The 2,771-nt window shown below is 47.9% G+C and overlaps 1 protein-coding gene across 1 annotated transcript; it reads right to left on the bottom strand.

Annotated features, from left to right (window-relative positions):
• Positions 1–1,090: 1,090 nt before the first annotated feature.
• LOC149026494 (uncharacterized) lies at positions 1,091–1,480 on the bottom strand. Its single transcript, XM_089143654.1, has one exon. It carries the CDS (start codon positions 1,478–1,480, stop codon positions 1,091–1,093), a length of 390 nt encoding a protein of 129 aa, XP_088999780.1.
• Positions 1,481–2,771: the final 1,291 nt, after the last annotated feature.

The raw sequence follows: 2,771 nt of genomic DNA, 5'->3' as shown, positions 1-2,771 counted from the left end.
CTTCTTTTTTCCTTCAGGTAGTTGGTGTAGCATTGCCGGGAGGTTGATTGATTCGAGCAACATTCGCCAACCCTTGCGTCAGTCGAGAATTTTAGCTTCATGTGCCGAGGGGATACCACTGCCTCAAGTGCATTGAGTGTTGGCCATCCCAGGATCACATTGTATGCTGACAAGTCTTTTACCACCATGAAGTTAACTCGAACTAGTGTGTCTCGGGGTGACTTCCCGATCTTGAGATCCAAATGGATCGTTCCTTCTGCCACTGCTGAAGATCCTGCAAAACCATATAATGGAGTTGATGAAGGGGTTAGTAAATCATCAGCCAATTTGAGCCTTTTGAAGGCCTCGTATGAGATTAGGTCAACGGATGACCCTGTGTCAACCAGAACTCGGTGAACCTCCCGATTAGCTATTTTGACCTTGATGATTATCGCATCATCATGCGGCGCTACAATCCCGTTCAAATCCTCATCTATAATGGTTATTGGTTCCGGGCATGCCGGATTTGCTCTTTTTTTGGGTAAGTTGACAGCTCCCACGAACTGGGCTTTTAGCTTCGCCTTGCGGATTGATTCTATAGTCAGGCCTCCCATGATCACGTAGACTGGTGTTTCTTCCCGATCTACTTTCTCCTTTCCCTTGTCTGCCTTTTTAACGGCTTCTCTTAGGCTAGGTGATCGGGCTCTCTTTTTTGATTCTGGCGAACTTGTACGGGACTTTCTCGATTCCCTTACATACTGACCAAGTTTACCCTGCTGGATTAGTTTCTCGTTTCTGATTTCAGAATTCGGCAGCTATCCGTGTGGTGGTCGTAGTCTTTGTGGAAACGAAAGTATTTTGTCATGTCTCGATCCTCGGGTAGAGAACACAACTTACCAGGCCACCTCAAAGCCTTCTTGTCCCGAATATTCATCAGGATCTCAGATGGTTTTGCATTAAGAGGAGTATAATTCACTCGCCCTTGATCACGTTTCCACTTGCTTTTCGATCCCTGATTTCTATCATCCGGGGAACTCTTATCTGCATCCCGATCAGATCTTCTGTCCCGATCGGCCTTTACCCAAGCGTTTATAACTTCATAAATGCTGGCTTACTTCTGGCATTTACGTAACAGTGTCCCGTTCGTTTTGGGTTTATCTGTTAGCAAGACTTCCAAAAGTCTTTGATGAGTGATGCCGCTCCAAAGTGCACTATATGCCACTTGATCATCAAGATCTTCGATCTCAATGGCAACTTCGTCGAATCGTTTCAGGTAATCCCAAATGGACTCGCTTCTTCCTTGCCGTATGGCAAAAAGGCTGTCGGACGTCTTCTTACTCCCGATTGCGCTTCGGAATCGGGTGATGAACTTCCGAGCAAGCTCCCGAAAGTTGTTAATGGACCCTGGTTGCAGGCTGCTGAACCACTTAATGGCAGGTCCTTTGAGTGAAGCCGGGAACGTTTTGCAGGGCAATTCGTCCTCCCGACCAAGCACAGTCATTACTGACTTGAAGTAACTTATATGCTCCTTTGGATTCGTTTTCCCTCGAATGGGGTGAATGTAGGCATGATGAAATTTCTAGGAAGAGGCATGTTCATAATCTCATCCGAGAAAGGTTCTCGGTCAACCACGTCCAGATCCTCATCATGGTCTCGATCCTCCAATTTTCGCTCGACTCCGCTACTCGCCTTCGTAGCCGATTTTGCCTAGCTACATCTTCATAAAATTCAACAGGCTCCTCCCTCCGATGATGGGTGGCCGCCTCCTCTCTTCGAGAATGTGCCCAGGACGCAAATACTCTCGAACGTGAAGGCTGAGGTTGGCTTTCTCCCTGGTCTTCAATCTCTTCCCGACGACTCCTTTGGGGCAGGGATCCTGTCTTAGATGGTACCAAAATACGATCCAAGGCACTGATTCTGGTCCCGTTGGGAGTCATTTGGCGTTCGTCTCGATCTTGTCGGGCTTCTCTTGTTTCCTGGGTCTGCCTTATTCTCGGGATAAGCCTTGCTTGTCGGGAGCCTCGTACCGTCTGGAAGGCTTTCAACAACCTTCCCGCCTGAGTATTACGTCTTGGCCCTTGCTCAACTCCGATTTGGTGTACCAAGTTACGAAACACTCCTTGCATCTCGAGCATGCCTTTTCTTATTTCATCCACATTTGCCATAGTAGCGTGACCTTGAGGAGCCTTGGATGTTCCTTCGCCGTCCGGGTCCTCCAGAACCAGGTTGTCCTGGAGTGGCTCTTGCTCCACTCAGGTTGAAGGGTCAACCCCCTCCTCGAGGATTTCGATCATCCCCGGTGTTCTCCTGTCGGGAACGTCCATTAACTCATCTTACCATGACTTCAGAACTTTGTCGTTCCCACAGACGGCGCCAAATTGATGTGGATCAATTATACTTCTGGATCTGACTAAGCCTCCTCTCGTATCCGGGACGATGAGTCCTGCAAGAAAGGTTAGATGCGGGCCGGCTTGTGTGCCGAGCAACCGCCTCCAATGGCAAAGTTAGATAATGAACAGAGTGAGGTCTCGTGCAAAAGCTACACAAGATTATACTCAGAGTGTATTGGATGCTTACCAGAGAGGTGTGTCTCTTATCTTATATTGATCAACTTACCTTATATGTGTATGGTAAGTCTATCCGACAGGGGTCGTCAAATCTCTTGAGATCACGTCTTCCTGCCATTAGCCCCATGCAATCGTCGATGGGAGTTGACTTTCTTAAGAGAGAAAGGTTGCCATATTAGTTGGGTATTCATTGTACCATGGTCAACTCAGTCGGCTACATCCCGA

This window comes from Hakea prostrata, chromosome 2, assembly GCF_041222555.1.
Source record: "Hakea prostrata isolate BN-2017 chromosome 2, UWA_Hpros_2, whole genome shotgun sequence".
Classification (NCBI taxonomy): Eukaryota; Viridiplantae; Streptophyta; class Magnoliopsida; order Proteales; family Proteaceae; genus Hakea; species Hakea prostrata.
The sequence above is the reverse complement of the archived record's forward strand: the minus strand, read 5'-3'. Positions and strand labels throughout refer to the sequence as shown.

What these genes read in the sequence shown, in the direction of transcription:
- LOC149026494 (XM_089143654.1), bottom strand. Translation starts at nt 1,480, where the DNA reads ATGACTGTGCTTGGTCGGGAGGACGAATTGCCCTGCAAAACGTTCCCG.